The sequence below is a fragment of the Nelumbo lutea genome, chromosome 7 (genome assembly GCF_056320005.1).
Source record: "Nelumbo lutea isolate HS-2025 chromosome 7, American lotus-T2T, whole genome shotgun sequence".
In the NCBI taxonomy this organism is placed as follows: Eukaryota; Viridiplantae; Streptophyta; class Magnoliopsida; order Proteales; family Nelumbonaceae; genus Nelumbo; species Nelumbo lutea.
In genome coordinates, this window is record NC_142690.1 from 8,860,096 (window position 1) to 8,878,629 (window position 18,534).

An 18,534-nucleotide genomic window follows, 5' to 3' on the forward strand; every position below is an offset into this window, starting at 1 on the left:
AAATACGCCTCTATTTTTAATTTTATAATTCCTTATCAGAAGTTTCTATCACCTATGTGCAGGTACAACCTTGGGGATATTAGTCTATTGATTGCAATCCATGTCTAAATTATTGGTAGAACAAGACAATCTTGGAGACCCATCGGTTTATCTCAGGAACGCCATATCTAACTGACTGTATTTATATCGACTCAAAGCTTACCATACAAATTTAGTGTAGTTGTTGCACTTGCCACTCAATGAGAAATTTTAGGTCCAAATGGCAATTATGTTCCTTCTGATCATACTGCTAGAGGTCCATACCTTTTTCCTCTTTGCAATCATGTCAGAAAACTGCAGCACATAGTAATTTCTCTTTTATCAGAATCACCTGAATTTTGATTCTTCTTCCTGCAATGTGCAATCATTATATTAAAAAGGCTGCTGTATCATAAATTGTAAACCAAAGAAAATTACCTTACCACAAAGGCTGCAGATATCATAAATTGTAAACCAAAGAAAATTACCTTTCCACAAAGGCTGCAGATATCCTGAAAGCCCTTCATAGAAAATACTCGGCTCAAAACGGTATGAGATCTGCTCAATATTTGGCATTTGATACTCCAGAATAATTTACCACAGCCTACAGGTTAATCTATTCAAATTTGTAACAAGGGATAAGATCATACAGACTTTTCTGCACAATCAGTGAAAATGCTAGTGCCATTTTCCTAATTACAATATACCTTTACTATCTAACTTTTTATCTTTCAATAATAAAGAAAGTTTTATTAAAAGAAAATAAAATTACAATGACAGGTGATAAGAAACCACCAAGGAGAAAAAAATAAAGATTAAAGCCCCTCCTACATATAACAATAGCACTCCCAATAAACTCCTTAATAATCCAAAAATCAAAACACCTACAACTATCCCTGTCTAACCTGAAGTTGCATAATATATATAACTATTTGACATCAAAATGTCAGTTTCATAAATCTCACAAGTCCAAAACAATTTAGATCAAGAAACCACCTCACTTCTTCTTGACTTAGCTTTTGACTTTTTTAAAGCAACAGAAATTTTTTCATTGACTAAGAAGATCACCAAACCGCTCAAAACAAAAGCAGCTGACCTGTAAGTCTAACTACAACGGCTTCCTTCACTGAAGCCCACAAGAAAATAAAAAACAGAAAGCTTTTATAAAGAACAGCCAGACATGGGCATCCCCAATCCAAACAAACTCTCCCTACCTATTTCTTGCCAACTCACCTACTTGTACGTGTCAGGGTAGGACTGGAAGCTCCACTCTGTTGATGGAAAAGAAACTGACTCGCCCATGGTCTACATGAGAGAATTTTAAGGGAATGCCGTTGCACTTCCTCTCTAGTTCTTCGATCTCATTTCTTGATGGTGGATGAGCCCTGTATGATAAACTATGTTACCAATGGATCTAAGAGAAAATGCATATTATTGCTTAAAAGGAATATCAAGAAACAATTCATAGGACATATGCTCCATCTGAGACCTAGTCAGGAGGTCCCTATTGCAGCACTGTCTGACATGATAACATCAATCAGGCAATACTGCAGGGTGAACAAAAGTTCCATCAGCAGATTACCCCACCCCATATGAAGTCAAAAATATATTCAGTTTGATATGTACGCGTGATCTGTCATAAAGTTGAGAGATGTCAAAATAAAAATTAATAAATAAATGAAAAAGGAAGACAAGAATAAAATTTTTTAAATGACTTTTAGGTACTTTTTGCTGGAGAAAAGATGTCTATGGTTTCTATGTTACAATAACTATCGCTTCTCTTTTCCAACTTGGGGAAAATGAAGAAAATAAAAAAGTTCAAGTGTTCTAAACAACCAGCAGTCAAAAATATAATCCATTTTTCCCATATTTTCAAGACATTGGAGAATATATGATTCATTATCCATTTTATTAGAAAGCCAAGTTTTTATAGTTATCACATTTGCTGTGATTTGAAAACTAGGCTTATCAATACTTTCCAACTTGCTAAAAGGTAGGTAGAAAGAATGCATTATAATCAATAGCATTCAACATTGTGCTTAATTACCTAGTTACATAGAGCATAAAACTTGGATCACCAGGAGATGATTTTCTGAACTTGTTGTTAGGAAGGTAAACTTCAAAATCCGGTCTCAAATCACTAATCTGCAAATTTTTAAGTTGGTTGATGAAGGAAAACCTGTTCACCAATTCACTGTCTGAAACTGTACTGGTTTCTGCTGTTCCTTGAAGAGTAGAGTTACAGCCATTATCACCCTTCATGGTCCAAGGGACACCATACCGACCAACAATGTACCCAAGGGACTTTAGGTGTCTGTAAACCTCAAAAGTCTCCCAACAGCACCCACTCCTTCCTTCTGCAACCTTCTCATATAAATCCTTCAGGAAAAGTGTTGTATCATCAACATCCAACAGATGCAGTGCCCCTATTTCAGCCAAAAACCTACATGCATATTTTTTTATCAGAAACGATAACTTTCATTAGACATAAACTAACCTGAAATACAGAATTCAACCTTTATCAGAAAAGGTTGATCCAATAAACATCAAACATTACAGCACTGCCCAAAAACCTACATGCATTATGACAAGCATCATAAGATCAACATAAAAATCTGCTAAGAAGGAAAAGATTCATATTTCCATCAAAATGTCAGATAAAAATAGGCCATCAACAAGAAATCAACTTAAAAAAAGGGACTACAATCAACTATTGATTTCATTGCTCACAAGATCATTTAAATTTATAAAACGAATAGAATTGACATACTGATAAATTAATCATTTAACTCTTAGAACTTATCAATCTTATCAAAAACTATTGACGGATAACCACAATGTTAAAGAAAATCCTTTTTTTACCTTTTTGATAATTAGGTAGGTAAATTTTGGGTGGAAGTGATAAGAAATTATTTAAGCGCCCATAATTTGACAATGGATATGGCACTGAACAGAACAGAATAGAGAAACAGGATTCATGTTGCCAACACCAATGGTTGGGACAAGGCTTAGATAAGGATGATGACTTTCTTTCAAAATGGAAGAGGATGGATTCCTGATTTTTAACTGAAAGACATGAATTGTTTCAATGACTCCAAGGATATTTTAACACTCAACCAGAATTCTAATGGTAATTCTGACTTATGAGGGGTGAAAGGTGTGAATGAGTAATCTTATGTACAAGCTATGGATTTTTTTATACATATTGTACAAGGAGTCCTTTCAGGCTCTATCATCCCTGTATACCTTTTCTTCAATATACAACTTGAGGCCTATTACTTTTTACAATAGGATTGCATCTTTTATTTTTCTTTTCCTTTTTTGACAAGGTAACTGAAATTTGTACTTTAAGTACAAAAAGGAGGCCATATTATCCAAGGGTTTACACTAAAAAGTAATAACAAATTAACTCCAAGCCCTAAGAATGGATAATGATGAGAGCAACAGAAGCAAGTAATAAAGCTAAAGCTTCCATAAGAGCCATTATAGATCCTATCTAATAAATGGCCATCAATTAATTTAATCCATCTAGGGAACAATGATACATCTCATTTATACATCCAAAGAATATAAGATATATATGATGCAACTAGAGTAATGAGTTCTATGGCCCTCTTCCAATCTCTTGCTTCATATGATAACATTGACCATAGTTGTCAAGGTGACCCCTAGGCGACAAGGCGCCCTTGGAGGCTTGCCTCACCCAGTCTCCAAGCAGTTTTGCATAATGTGTAATAAAATGCTTTTATATCGTTTTTTTCTTTTTTGAGATTAAAATTATAAAATAGACATTATTAAAGAAAAATGTTCATTTTTTGTCTTTATAAACTAATTTATTTTTATTATTTTCTTATTTGTTAGGGTTTAATCAACACAAACATTGCTAACTGATGTATTGAACCCTCCATGACTTCAAAATCTGAACCAATAAGGGAAGAACTTAAAATGATGTCTAATCAACACATTTCTTCTTCCACATTTTCTTTTTCTTCTTATAACAAAAATAGGGGCTCAGCCCCTATATTTTTCGAATTTTCTTTCCTTTCTTCTTTTTCTTCTTATAAATATGTTGATTTTCTAGACTTAAACATGAAATTTATAATTTTCTTATGAAAATTATGGATAGTGTTAGGAACCTGCCTAACTCAGGGCTCTTCGAGAGGCCAATCTCCTGAATTCCTGGAGATAGAGAGAGAGAGAGAGAGAGAGAGTTTAATGCTGAAAGAGTCCTCCTCTATTCCTTTTCTGCTCTACTACTTATAGTGCTACAATCTTGACTGTTACAGCTGTTACAAGTGGAGGGCAGTTGTTACAAGTGGCTGGTTAGTTGAGCTGATGTGGCCTCCTCTTGTAAAACTGACCAACTGCCTTCTGTTGGTCTGTTCCAACAGTCTTGACAATCCCCCTTCCTTTAGAGCGACCTTGCCCTCAAGGTCTAATGTAGGAAATTTGATTGCAGATCTAAGTAGGAAAATTTGAGTCCATGTGCATGAATATGGGCTGATCTGGGTCTCCTCTTTGCATTGTCAGTGTTGCAAGACTGATGGGCCTTGAGCCCTTGCATGTCTGCCCTTGTAGATGGACTGTAGAGTTTCCTGATGTGAAGTCCATGGTGAGACGGGCCCAGTCACAGACCACGGGTCCTAGCTGCCTTAACCATTGAATGCCTAGCACCACGTCTGCTCCACTGAGATGGAGAGGATATAGGTCCACCGCAAACTGATGACCCTGAATGTTTAGTAGTAGGCCCATGCAAATGCTATTGCAAGAAAGGCTGTTACCGTTGGCCACATGAACCATAAAGGTCGTTGTTGGTTGCACCGAAGTCCCATTTTATCCACCAAGACTTGAGTTATGAAGTTAAGGGAGCAGCCATTGTCTATGAGAATTGACACTTGGCGTCCTAGAATCAGCCCTGCAACTCTCATTGTTTAAGGGGACGCAAGTCCCGTAAGGGCTTGTAAGGATATTTCAGGCATGCCATTGGATTGTATTTCCCACCCTGGGTTAGATTCTCCGCACCGGGGATGTCATCTTCCTCTTCTGCATCTGTTTGGAGGAGAAACGCTTGTTGTTTCTTGCAGTGATGACCCGGCCCAAATTTCTCTTCGCAGTTGTAACAGAGACCTTTGTCTCTGCAGACTTGCATCTCTGCCCAAGTCGGCCATTTGAAAGGAACCAGTCGCTGCACCTTTCTTGCTTGACTGAACGTGTCCTCATACAATCTTGCTAGTGCTACCGCATTGATGACGGAAGTGGGTTGCATCGCCTTCACTTCTAGTCGCAATTCTTCCTTTAGGCCGCCGATGAAGCTTCCCACCAACGCCTTCTTAGTCCATCCTTGGACTCTCACGGCCAGCCTTTCAAACTCCATCTGGTATTCTTTTACCGATCCCACTTGCCGCAATTTTTCCAAGTTTTCATCGACAGTGATGGCGTCTGTGAAGTCTGCCTAGGTTTGACGGGGGTGCCTCCTTCAGTACCATTGAAACCAGAGGCACCTTCAGTACCATTGAAACCAGAGGCACCTTCAGTACCATTGAAACCAGAGGATAGCTTCCCCTTCAAGATGTGCAGAAGCCAAAGCTACCCTATCCTGTCCTGGTGTTTCATGGTAACCGAAATACCTTTCGGCTCTGAGAACCCAGGGGGTTGGGTCGCCGCCTGAGAATATGGAAAAGTCGATTTTGGCTATTCGTGTTGTCGCCCCTGTCCTGCGACTGTTTTCATTGTTGTGCTCTTCGGGGCTTCCTCTGTCAATGCTTGTTGCCCCCTGCTCCAGTCGATGGAGGAGAGCAATGAAGCTTTCCTTCATTTCTTTGAGATCTGAAGACATTCGATGGATCTCGACCTCCATTTGATCCACTCGGGTGTCTACTGATGTGTTTCTTATGTTGGTCATGCTAGCTCTGATACCAAATTGTTAGGAACCTACCTAACTTAGGGCTCTTCGAGGGGCCAACCTCCTGAATTCTTGGAAGGAGAGAGAGAGAGAGAGAGAGAGAGAGAGAGTTTAATGCTGAAAGAGTCCTCTATTCCTTTTCTGCTCTACTACTTATAGTGCTACAATCTTGACGGTTACAATTGTTACAAGTGGATGGCAGTTGTTACAAGTGACTGGTTAGTTGGGCTGATGTGGCCTCCTCTTGTAAAACTGACTAACTGCCTTCTGTTGGTCTGTTCCAACAGTCTTGACAATCCAATTGGATGGCAGTTGTTACAAGTGGATGGCAATTGTGGCTAGTTAATTGAGTTGATGTGGCCTCCTCTTGTAAAACTGACTAACTGCCTTCTGTTGGTCTGTTCCAACAGTCTTGACAGATAGTATGGAACCTAGGGAACTACCCTAGGATATGTGATTTTTACTTAAAAAAAAATCCATCGCCTAGGCGACTATGCGACAAGGCGCCCCCCTATCGCCTAGGCTCACCTTGGCGCCTTGAAAGCTGTGGCATTGGCCAAGTCTTCTTCAACTACCAGAGAGAGGATTCACAGCCTCTTAGCAATTCTAGAGCAAGGGGTGGACATGAATCGAGCTTTTCACAAGCTATTCAAGCCCGACTTGTGATAAGCTTGATTCGGCTTGGCCTAAACTGAGCTTTAAGCCAAGATCAAGCTCAAAATATAAGCGAGCTCAACTCATGTAAAGCTCGATTCGGCTCAGTCTAAATTGAGCTTCGTTTTATAAATTCTAATTGAGCTTATATTATATATAAAATTTTTTGTTTTTTAATGTATATGATAAATAGTTTTTATATGGATAGTTTTATTTTTATATGAAGCTTGGCTCATTGTTGATTGAGCCTAGACGAGCATAAAAATATGAGCTTTTGAGTTGAGCCAAATTTGATCTCAGGTCTCTAACTTGAATCGAGATTGAACTCGAGCCTCATGTTTTTACTGCTAAGACGAGCTCGAATAGCCAAATATTTGGCTCAAGTCTTCTCAAATTCACCCCTACCTAGAGCCAGTAAGAAGCACAACAACCTCCCCTTTTAGTGGGTTCCACATCATAATAGGATCAGTAGGACCCCAAAGGTTGTTGCATCTAAGTTGTGAAAACCCCTCCAATTCTAGCTGGCCCATATATCAATATTCTTCTCTGGACCTTTTCCTATTTGACATTAGCTGTTGAATACCTAAGTTTGGGCATGTGGGTAAACTTGCACATGAATAAAGTATGGAGTTGGGAGCACATGGAGCCTTTTTGGCAGCCAACTTTGACGCCACATGTAATACTCATAGATATCTAGTTCTTTTCCACAATTTTTTTATCAACAACCTCTTCTATAAAACACTCAACTAGCAAACTTTGCTATGTACATATATATATATATATAGTATGCTTCCTGATAACTAATAAAAGTAGCAGGGCACTCCTGGAATAAGAATCCTTTGCTAAAGTTCTTATTCTCATTGCAAATTGTCATGAAAGTAGGGAATACCTTTTGCAATCAAGAACCCTTCAATATATTCAATAAACTTTTAACTTGAAATTTCAATTCAAATATGGATTTGGACTTCTCAATTAGCAAACATGATAAAATGAGCAGTAAAGCGTGGCATGAGAAAACTAGACAATGGATATATGAGCAAGCAAACAAATTACATACATAGAGGAGAACTACTAACTGACAATTATGAAAGCTTCCAAAACATAGAATTGATCATTCAGCATGCATCCATGAGAACTATAGAACTCTAGATTCACCTACCAGAGACTGAGAAATGAACAATTGAACATTAGCAGCACAATAAAGAACATTAAACGTCTAAGATAGGAAAGAAACAAACTGGTATATTAACATCCATTATGTCATTCGAAAACAGCATCTCATCTAAAATGCACCTTCTGTAATTGTTCCATCATTAGATTAGAGATGTTTTGAAGCTCCTGGAAAGGTAAAGAGACGGGGAGTCCATCATAGTCCACATGCCGACTGATTCTGAAGGAAGTCTACAAAATCAGAAGGCAGCCCTAATAGGGGAAACCAAGGAGAATTCTGAAGAGTCTTCTAGTGGTGGTGACATCCACTCAGCAAGGATGCAGCATTTGAACAGTGATGCACCCTCCAAGAGATAGAGGAAGAGGGCAGGGTAGTTGAGTGTGATTTGACTGTATCCCCAACTGTTGACCTAGCTGTAGAGGAGCATCTACGTTTCGGGAAGATTTTAGAGGTGACCTTCCCAGACAGTGAAGACAGGTTAGAGAATGGTTAAAAGAAAGAGCATTGGAGGAGAAAACCAGCTGTGAAAGGTCCAAGATTAAGAGAACATTCCAGGACATAGACTTGGAATCTTTGAGCTAAGCTGAATCAGATTGGCTGTTCGATAGCTTTGACTCCCTCCTGGAGTGTAAAAGGAGAGAGCCAAAAATACAAAAGGGGCAGGAAGGGGTGGAAGAGGAACAAAATCTGCAGTCTAAGTCGTTAGTTTTGGGCCGGGGTCAGGCCGGAATATTGGCCCACCCCAGCCTAACTTCTCCTTTTCTTTGTTTTCTTTGCTTCAAACTTGTGTGTTTACATTACAAGGCTTTTGTCTTGGGGCCATGGGCTGGTGTTGGTTTTGTGGTGTTTCTGATTTGAGTTGGTGCAGGGTGTCTCCTTGGCCTGGTTGGGGGCTCTCCGCTTGAGAGTTGGCCCTTTGTATCCTTTTTTTTTATTTTTTGAAGATAAATAAAAAATAAAGAAAGAAAGATAAAAAAATTCCATACTTTACCTCTTTCAAAAAAAAATGCACCTTCTGTAATAACCAAAGATCAAAAGCCTGAATAGTTTTCAGGTGTTTTTCCACGAGAGAAAAAAGTCAAAAACAAAGTTGCCATGTTACATACAAGATTTCCTCAATTGTGCAGTAGAGCTTTCCTCTTCGAACTATTCCTGTTGTTATCCACATTTTGCCTTTCTTTTCAATAACCTCAGCCATTCCCATCTCTGCATTCCAACGAGCCTTAGATGTATCTTTCCTGCAGATAAGTGTATAAAATGATTTCAGAACAACACTCCAAAAGTAGGATTTAAGTGTTCCCTCTTTTACCCTTTCCTTAATTCCAAAGCTTTACCTGAATTGCAATTTGGGGATAGAACCAGATGTATATTGAAGTTCTTCATCATTCAACTCTTCTGATGGAACTTCTAGATCAGACATTCCATCAGATGAACTTGCTAGATCTTCAATCTCCATTATGCCAGTTATTGGTCGTATTTGCTATTAAGAGCATGTTCAAAGCAGTAGTTTATTATCTTTGTAGAACCCCATAAGTCATTCAAATAAAGAAACTGAAAATGACATTAAACTACCACCAACTTCAAAAGGCTCACTAAGATCATTCTTGTAGTACAACAAACAATTATTTTTTGAGTATATACGAATTTTTACATAAACATCTATTGATCTACTACCAAAATACAAATTTATATTGATCACAGATTAACAGTTAACCAAATTAATTGAGGTGAGATTGTAAAAGATGAAATAACCCCTAAATTAAATTGTTTACATGGCTGAATACCCAAATCAAACTTGGCCTGTTGGAAAGACCTATACAAAATCAGACTGTCTAATAAGTTATGCTTCATTCAGGTATTCTGCCAAACGGTTCATATGTTTGGTACGCATTACACCAATATATCAGAAAGAGATGAAACCAAAGTAAAAAGCATCAAATTTTAAGCACTTATTAAATGTTATACCTACAAAGAGTAATGCCCAACAGCAGTGTAAACTGTAAAAGAGACCAGTTTGAAATAGGGATTTTTTATTATTAAAACCACAACAGAAAATTTTATTTGTCAGCACCATGTACTTTTAAATTAGTTTAACTTCCTTACCCCTCTCAAAATGTTTTTGCAGAGATCCCCACCCAGTCAGCACTATTGATGTTTTTTAGGTTCAATCTGCCAACATGACATCTCCTTGAAATATTTTTGGATGGAAATGCCCCTTCTTTCATTTTTCCCTCTCCCCCCTCCTTCCTCTTCTTTTTCTCCCTTATTCTTCACGATCTTGTGCTCTCTCCCCTCCCCTCAAACTCCAACCGAGCATATTGCCGGAAGTTAAATTTTTGTTTTCACCCATTTGTTTTTCTTAGATTTTATCTCCCCTTCCTCTCTCACACCTTGTTGTCTGCTTGACAAGAAACTTGGTTTTCTCTCCTCATGGCAAGAAGGTTTTCTGTTCTGACTGCAAGACTAGCGTAAGTGTGATTACAGGTTCATTTTCTTTTTTCTTAATTCAAACTCTGCTATAGTTGTAATTTCTACAATAAAACGTAATATTCAAACATGTTAGAATGCTCGAGTTATGGGTATTTTGGTCATTCTGGATTATCTTTCTTGAGAGTGAAAGGTCTATTGTATCTGTGTTTAAGTTATGTGTCTCATCTTCTATGAGGGACAAAATGGTCTTTCCTGTAACTCTATGTTTTTGAATAAATACAAGTGGGTCAGCTAGGGAAAGGTGATTTTGACTCTCTTCTAGTCTGGCCGAACCTTTCTTTCTTCTTCTTCCTCTTTCTCTTTTCTTTCTTCTTCTCTACTTCAACCCTAGAATCTACTAGGGTTTACTAACATGGTATCAGAGCCGTAAGGTCGTATCCTCATTTCTTTCTTGCTGCTGTTCTCTTTCTGGGTTCGCCGCCAACTTTCACAGTCATCTTCTTCCTTTTCGACTGATCTGAGTAGAGGTTCGATAAGGGGCTGAAAAGGAGCTGTCGTTTTGTGGGCCTGGAGGTGAGGATGCCTCTGGTCGTTGCTGTGGTGGTCGTTGGAGTGGTATACTAAACCCTCTATTCAGTATCGAAGAGGGCTGAATGTGTACAGGTATGAACACTACTGTTGTTTGTCCAAGTAAGGAACTACGAATGCTTCCTTTTGTTTCAAAAGTTGGTTGTGGTGGTGCTCAGTGTGACTGATATGGATCTCAGTCGTGTTCCTCTGCATTTCTCTTCGTATGTATGTTGAAAGAAGAGTTGTCGACTGCTGAAGTTCACAACAGCAGTAGATTGGTGGTGGTTGTGTCGTGGTGATTGATGCGAGGGTTTAGTATACCACTGATATGGATCTCAGTGTATCTATGTTTCAAAATATTTAAAGGTAATTTCCTATACCTTGTGTGTAATCAGTTCTGCAGTGTGCAGCCCAAGTGTTTGATGCGAGGACTGAGTGATTTCAATCTTAGTGTGTTGATGGTGAATGGTCCTGCAGTGTGCAGCCCATGTGTTTGATGTGAAGACTGAGTGATTTCAGCCTTAGTGTGTGGTGTGTAATGTGTATTTAAAGAAGCTGGAATTGGTGGTGTTATAAGTGAGATAAGTCTTGTGAAAGAGTGTGAGGTTGTGTTGTATATTTGAAGGTGAAATAATTAAGATGGCTTCATTTGAAAATGGGGATGATAACAAAACAGGTGCCATGCTTTCTCCAGACTATTTAAGTGTTCAACTGACATCCATCAAGTTGAATGGTGAGAATTATGTACCATGGGCAAAATCTATGGAGGTGTTCAAGGCCAAGAGGAAGGTAAAACATGTAAGAGAGGAGAAACCTCCCTCTGATACCCCTAAGTTCAGTGACTGGGAACAAGTAGATGCACAGATAATGACATGGCTCTGGAACAGCATGGAACCAAAGATTAGTGTGAACTTCATGTTCCTAGATACAGCTAAGGAAATCTGGGATCATGCTAAGAAGTTATACTCTGGACAAGACAATACAACTAGGGTGTATCAGTTGTACCAAGAGTATTTCAATTTGAAGCAAGCGAGTCAAAGCTTAGAAGAGTACCATGCAAGTTTGAGGAACATTCGTAATGAGCTTAATGTGTATCATCCTCTAACATTAGATGTTCAGATCCAACAACAGCAACGTGAGCAGCTTGATGTGACGTTTCTTGTGGGGTTGAAGGCTGAGTATGAGCCTGTTAGAGCACAAATATTGGGAGGATCTGCTCTTCCCTCACTTGAAGATCTTTGCTCGTCTTAAGAGGACATCTATTGAGTCGAGAGAACATTCTTCCCTCTCTGACAGATCTGGTTTGGTAGTGACTAAAGGGGGTGGTCGTGGAAATAGAAGTGGCGGTGTCAGGAGTGGACTCCCAAGCAACCATGGTGGTCACATGTTTAGCAGGGCTAGTGGCCGGACTGGAGACCGAGACTCAGGGGGAGGTCCAGGAAGAGGAAGGAGTAATACTCAGAGAAAGTGTACACATTGTGCTTTAGAGGGGCACACAGTTAATTTCTGCTATGATTTGCGTGGTGCACCCAACACTTGGGCTAACCATGCTAGGACTAAGGGTAGTGACACAATTACTGAAAGTCAGCAAACTGACCCAATCCTCTCCACATCTACTTGTGCTTCTAAGAAGGAAATGGTGAGTGTACCACGTGAAGTATATGAGCAGTTCATTCAAACATCTCAGCAGAACACCGCCACACTTGCCCATTCAAGTATGGCTTGCTTAGCTTCCAAAGACTCACACTAGATCATTGACTCCGGGGCCTCGGGCCATATGTCTGGGACTCATGATGTATTTTCCTCCCTTTCCTACTCCTCCACACCTCAAACAGTTACACTTGCTAATGGTTCTACATCTCCTATCTGTGGTGTTGGTGATGTTAATCTCTCCTCCTTGTCTTTATCATCTGTTTTATATGTTCCTAAGTTTCCTTTTAACCTTATGTCTGTCAGCAGATTAACTAAGTCTCTTAATTGTTTTGTAACCTTCTACCCTTCTTCTTGTGTGTTTCAGGATCTCAAGACGGGGAGGAAGATTGGTGGAGGGCATGAAGCAGGTGGATTATATTACCTTGATGGTGGTGGTCCTCCAGTAGCTTTTCAGTCATCTCTTACTCCTCTTCGATGGCACTGCAGACTTGGTCATCCTTCTCTCAAGGCCTTGAAGTTACTGGTTCCTTCCTTGAGTCATCTTTCATCATTAGACTGTGAGTCATGTCAATTGGGTAAACATCATAGAGTCTCATTTAGTCCAAGAGTTGATAATCGTGTCTCAAGTCCTTTCTCTTTAGTTCATTCCGATGTATGGGGTCCAATTAAAGTGGTGTCATACAATGGGTATAAGTATTTTGTAATCTTTGTTGATGACTTTTCAAGGATGACATGGATTTATCTTATGAAAGATCGTAGTGAGTTGTTCCCTATTTTTCAAAAATTTTATGCTGAAATACGCACTCAATTTGGTGTTTATATTAAAATTCTTCGCTTCGATAATGCCAAAGAATACAACTCCTCACCATTTCAGCAATACCTAGAACATCATGGGATCATTCATCAAACTTCTTGTGCCTACACCCCACAACAGAACGGTGTAGCTGAACGAAAAAATCGACATCTTCTTGAAACTACTCGATCCTTGATGATTAATATGAATGTCCCAAAACATTTTTGGAGTGATGCTGTTCTCACATCCTGTTTTCTGATCAATCGGATGCCCATGTCAATCCTTGGAAGTCAATCCCCTTTCTCCGTGTTGTTTCCCACTTTATCTCCATTTCCTCTTACCCCAAGAATCTTTGGTTGTGTTTGTTTTGTTCAACACTTGGGGCCTGGGTTAGACAAGCTAGATGTTCGAGCTACTAAGTGTATCTTTCTTGGCTACTCAAGGACTCAGAAAGGGTATAAGTGTTATAACCCAAAATCCTATAAATCGTTTGTGTGCTCTGATGTCACCTTCTTTGAGTCAGTTCCATTCTTCTCAGATGTTGGGGTCTCTTCCTCTCCCTTTGTGGTTCCCCTTCCGGTACCTATTGTGGACATCCTTCCAGTAGCTCCTGTTTCTACTGCAGATGCACATCCTATGCCTGTTACTACTGAGAAGCCGCCAATCACTCAAGTGTATACCCGCAGAAGTGCATCGGGCCCTCCTCCACCTCAGCCCTTGTCGACAGATCCTGCTACTGCTCCTTTCCCTTCAGATCCTGATCTTCCTATTGCTCTGCGAAAAGGTAAACGCACTTGTACTTCTCACCCCATTTCACACTATGTTTCTACTACTCACTTTTCTACTTCTCATTGCAAATTTATATCATTACTCTCATTTGTTCCCATTCCCAAGATTGTCCAGGAAGCTCTTGCCTCACCAGGGTGGCGGCAAGCCATGGAAGAACTCTCTGCTCTACAACATAATCACACATCGGAACTCATCGCTCTTCCTTCCGGTAAGCACACAGTTGGGTGCAAATGGGTCTACACAGTGAAGTTTCTTCCTGATGGCAGTGTGGAACGATTGAAAGCGAGGTTGGTGGCCAAGGGTTATTCTCAGATGTATGGTGTGGACTATATGGAGACATTTTCTCCTGTGGCTAAAATTGGTTCAGTTCGGGTGCTGATTTCATTAGCTACTATGTATGATTGGCCTCTTGTACAATTTGACATCAAAAATTCCTTCATGCATGGTGATCTAGTTGAGGAGGTGTATATGGAGCAACCACCAGGGTTTGTTGCTCAGGGGGAGTTTGGCAAAGTGTGTAGGCTCAAAAAGGCAATTTATGGACTGAAACAATCTCCACGTGCTTGGTTTGGCAAATTCAGTGAAGTGATGAAAACATTTGGGATGAAACAATGTCAGGTTGATCATTCTGTGTTCAGCTATAACTCAAAGGATGGGAAAATCCTGCTAGTTGTGTACGTGGATGATATTGTCATAACTGGGAGTGATAGCAATGGAATCATCAGGTTGAAGAAATTCTTACAGGATCACTTCAATACGAAAGATCTAGGGAAGTTGAAATATTTCCTAGGAATAGAGGTTGCGAGGTCAAAACATGGGATCAACCTATGTCAGAGAAAATATGTTATTGATCTACTTGAAGAGATAGGGTTGTTAGGTGCTAAACCAGCAGAGACTCCTATGGAACTCAATGAAAAGCTGAGTGTTGATGCAGGTGAAGAGTTTGATGATCTTGGAAGATACAGAAGGTTGGTGGGCAAATTGAACTACATGACCATTACCCGACCAAATATATCATTTGCTGTGAGTGTTGTGAGCCAGTTTATGCAACATCCTCGGGTTCCTCACTGGTAAGCTGTTCTGAGAATTGTTAGGTACCTAAAAGGTGCTCCAGGTCGTGGCCTGTTATACCAAAGTGGAGGAACTCTTGAGATAGTAGGGCACACAGATGCTGATTGGGCTGGTTCTATATCAGATAGGAGATCAACTACAGGGTATTGTACCTTCCTCGGTGGCAATCTTGTAAGTTGGAAGAGCAAGAAACAAACAGTAGTGGCAAGAAGTAGTGTAGAAGCAGAGTACAAGGCTATGGCCCATACCACATGTGAGCTAGTATGGCTGAAGAACTTGCTTCAAGAGATGGGATTCTCAATTGACAAACCCATGAAACGATACTGTGATAACCAAGTTGTTGTTCACATTTCTTCCAATCCCGTCTTTCATGAGAGAACTAAGCATATTGAGGTTGATTGTCACTTTGTAAGAGATAAAGTGATAAGTGGAGTGATAACCACATCTCATGTGAGCTCAGGAAATCAGTGGGCAGATCTTCTCACAAAGGGATTGTCTCGGGGAATAATAGATTACATTTGTAACAAGTTGGGACTATATGATATATACTCTCCAACTTGAGGGGGAGTGTTAGAATGCTCGAGTCAGGGGTATTTTGGTCATTCTGGATTATCTTTCTTGAGAGTGAAAGGTCTATTGTATCTGTGTTTAAATTATGTGTCCCATCTTCTATGAGGGACAAAATGGTCTTTCCTGTAAAAATATGTTTTTGAATAAATACAAGTGGGTCAGCTAGGGAAGGGTGATTTTGACTCTCTTCTAGTCTGGCCGAACCTTTCTTTCTTCTTCTTCATCTTCTTCTTCCTCTTTCTCTTTTCTTTCTTCTTCTCTACTTCAACCCTAGAATCTACTAGGGTTTACTAACAAAACAAAAAACAGATGTCGTAAGCATGATACCATAAATAAAACTTAATTTCAACAAGCAATAAAATACTAAATTGCAGAAAAGATCTGTGCTTCTTTCCAATACAACACAAAAGGCAGTGGATCACTAATAATTAAATAATTAACAACCCAAGTATCTATAACCCAGCTTCAAAAATTGATAATGAACTACTGAAGTAATAACTTTTATTTTTTTAACTTAAAAGAAAATTTGATAATGAAGTACTGAAGTAATAATTTTTATTTTTTAACTTATAAGAAAATTTGATAATGAACTACTGAAGTTACAAACATATGTTCTTTATCCAAAGGAAAAAAAAAAAAAGAGAAAAAAGAGGCTAGTACTTGCTAGTTAGCATTAAACAGCCAAAGCACATACATGTAGCTGCAGATTTGTGTCATTGGACTTCACAGACAGCACAACAGTTTTCAGTCTTCCAAAATAGAAAAGAGTCAGCAAAGAAAGAAGAATGGCGCTAAAATGAGAGGGGAATATAATAGTAGCTCGACGAAGAGAGTAGCAAGTTGAAGTTTGGAGTTGGACTGTTGGAGGCAGTTGCAGCCTGCAGGTTCTCAAGCAACTTGAACCCTAGCCTGGGTTTCTTCTCTTGTAGCGATTGAATCGAATGGAGATCGGAGGATGATTTCCTCCTTTGTAAAAATAGCATATATCAGAAATCAGGATATTGCGATGTCCCCAGCAATTAGAATTTAAAAATGACACTTTTTTGACGGAAAAAAAAATACTTAGGATCCATTTGGTTCGCGGTTGGAATGGGAACCGGAATCCTAACCAGAACCGGAATGGCCTAACTTCTTTAACCAGTAAAGAAAATAATAACGCAAATAAAATTGACCATACCTTGACTGATGCTGCTCTTAAATGGTTGCAGGGACGAGATTATATATGTCTGCCGCCTAGAAAACTAAGGGAGTAAGGAAAAAATTAGAGTGAGAGAGAAGAAGAAAGAAGTAGAAGAAAGTAAGAAACCACTGATGGAAGGGAGGGAGAATGGGAATGGGAGAGAGATTGCCAATGACGAGTGGTGGGTGACTTCCCGAGTCTTTTTTCGCTCCTTGGAGTTGGAGAAAAGATGCAAGCATCCTAAATTCCCAAGGCTTCGTTTGTTTGAGGTGTAAATACAAAAATACACCAGTGTAAATGAAAAACGGTCAGATGGATAAATGCAAAAGTTGAACCAATTCTGTGTTGTTTTTACACTGATGTACGTTTGGAAAAAACAGTGTAAATGTGAGTGTATTTTCTACACTTGTTTGGAATTAACATGGGTGTAAAACTACACCCATGTTTGGAAATGCAGACGTTAACATTTATTATTTAGCTACACCCTATTAAACAACCTCCTGAGCTGTGATTTAAGATCTGCATCCTCTGCAGATCCCCCTGCAATTGAAATTACAAACTGATATACCTAAAAACTGACTCATATCCAGTAATTGAAAGTAAAGCCTTACCCGGCCTGCCTTACCAGTTGCTTTACTGCTTTTTCTCTCAATCTGGGGATTAAATCCTTAGACTTAAGGCATTTCCCCAAGTCAATTTGAGCATGCTCCACTGGCTCTATCCTGTTTTTAAGATGATCCTGCTTTTGAACCTCCTTACTTTGAAGGTGAGAAGGCATTTCCCCAAATTCCTCCCTCCATTCAATCACATTTTCCCATTTCTGTTTTTAGCCTTTTTTGCAGCATAGTCTGGTTTGAATGAATCTCCACTAATGCTCCAAACTCTACTTGGAGAAACATTTTTGTAGGTTTGATTCTGCCACCAATCTCCTTAAGAGAAAGCCTGCCTGTGCCAGTCATTGTGGGGCTATTGTGCACAGGTTGTGGCAGAGGTCTTAAATGCCATCATGTTTTTCCTTATCTGTGCTGAATCCTAATTATCTGTGCTGACATTTCTGGTTTGGTTTAACCACAGGAAGATAGTTATTTCTTTGCTGTTAATTTCTGTTATTAATTATTTTTTAGAAAGCTGTTGTTACTTGTTTTCTTTGAATTTTATAAACTTTATCAAAAAGCTCATAAAAAAGTTATTTGCTCCCAGCAAACCTATGTATTCAAAGAGATGGTACTGTAAATAATGATTTGTGAAGCTTATGCACTGCTGAACCCCCCAGTACTCCAGGAAATATGGGGCGGTACCTGATTCACTTTCACGGCAAGGAAAAGCAACATGTTTCATTGGAAGTTTCATTAGGTAAAACATTAGATCATGATGGAAGTACTATAGGAAATATGTGAAAACTTTTTTTTTAGAATAAACAAATGCAAGTACTACAAGACCCTAAATCCTAAACCCAAACTGCTAGTCACATGATGGAAGCATTGGATCATGAATTCAATCATAAAAACTTCAAATGCCCATACCTAAACCCTAATTACTGCTTAACTTAATACCCTATTTCCCGAAACAACTATAATCTTGCCAATTCTGATGAGTTCTGATATGCTCCTTACTTGCCTTTGCAGCTTATGCTTGCCATGTGTGTGGGACCAATGTTCTGGCCTCTTCTTGACAAGAAACAACTATAACTCTATTTCCTACTAGACTAACTGTTAGACAGGGAAATCTCTATG

The 18,534-nt window shown here is 39.2% G+C and overlaps 1 protein-coding gene across 1 annotated transcript in view; it reads right to left on the reverse strand.

Moving 5' to 3' along the window:
* Positions 1–87: 87 nt before the first annotated feature.
* The window catches only part of LOC148844959 (tRNA-splicing endonuclease subunit), a 20,969-nt gene continuing 2,522 nt past the window's right edge, over positions 88–18,534 (reverse strand). The window contains exons 4-7 of the mRNA XM_088954454.1: positions 9,080–9,225; positions 8,852–8,983; positions 2,066–2,461; positions 88–1,403 (exon numbers count right to left, since the gene is read on the reverse strand). Coding sequence (XP_088810580.1) covers positions 1,265–1,403; positions 2,066–2,461; positions 8,852–8,983; positions 9,080–9,225 — 813 coding nt within the window. The 3' untranslated portion in view covers positions 88–1,264. The remainder of the gene's footprint in view (positions 1,404–2,065; positions 2,462–8,851; positions 8,984–9,079; positions 9,226–18,534) is intronic.